The sequence below is a fragment of the Phaethon lepturus genome, unplaced genomic scaffold, assembly GCF_000687285.1.
Source record: "Phaethon lepturus isolate BGI_N335 unplaced genomic scaffold, ASM68728v1 scaffold37948, whole genome shotgun sequence".
Classification (NCBI taxonomy): domain Eukaryota; kingdom Metazoa; phylum Chordata; class Aves; order Phaethontiformes; family Phaethontidae; genus Phaethon; species Phaethon lepturus.
This window is the reverse complement of record NW_010558963.1, coordinates 1-235: the sequence shown is the minus strand read 5'-3', so window position 1 is coordinate 235 and position 235 is coordinate 1. Positions and strand designations below refer to the sequence as shown.

At 70.6% G+C, this 235-nt stretch overlaps 1 protein-coding gene across 1 annotated transcript in view; it reads right to left on the bottom strand.

Annotated features, from left to right (window-relative positions):
- AAR2 (AAR2 splicing factor homolog (S. cerevisiae)) overlaps positions 1-227 on the bottom strand; it is a gene marked incomplete at its 5' end in the record, with an annotated part of 5,304 nt that extends 5,077 nt beyond the window's left edge. Inside the window, one exon of the mRNA XM_010293224.1 lies at positions 5-227. Within this exon, the coding sequence (XP_010291526.1) occupies positions 5-227 (223 nt within the window). The remainder of the gene's footprint in view (positions 1-4) is intronic.
- Between the last annotated feature and the right edge of the window lie 8 nt (positions 228-235).

Here is a 235-nt window from a genome sequence, read left to right as displayed (position 1 = left end):
GCGCCGCCCCGGCCGCGGCGTCGCCGCCCGGCCACGGCCGGCAGCACCTCCGAGAAGGCGCAGATCTGCCCGCTCTCCGGCTGCAGCTTCTTCATCGCCGCTTCGCTGATGAAGCTGGTGAGGGAGACCCACTTCTTCAGGGTCTCGTAGGGGTAGGGCCCGAGGAAGCGGTCCATCTCCTGCAGGTTCTCTCTGAAGGCCTCAGCCTCCCCCGCGGCCGCCAGGCCCACCGTCT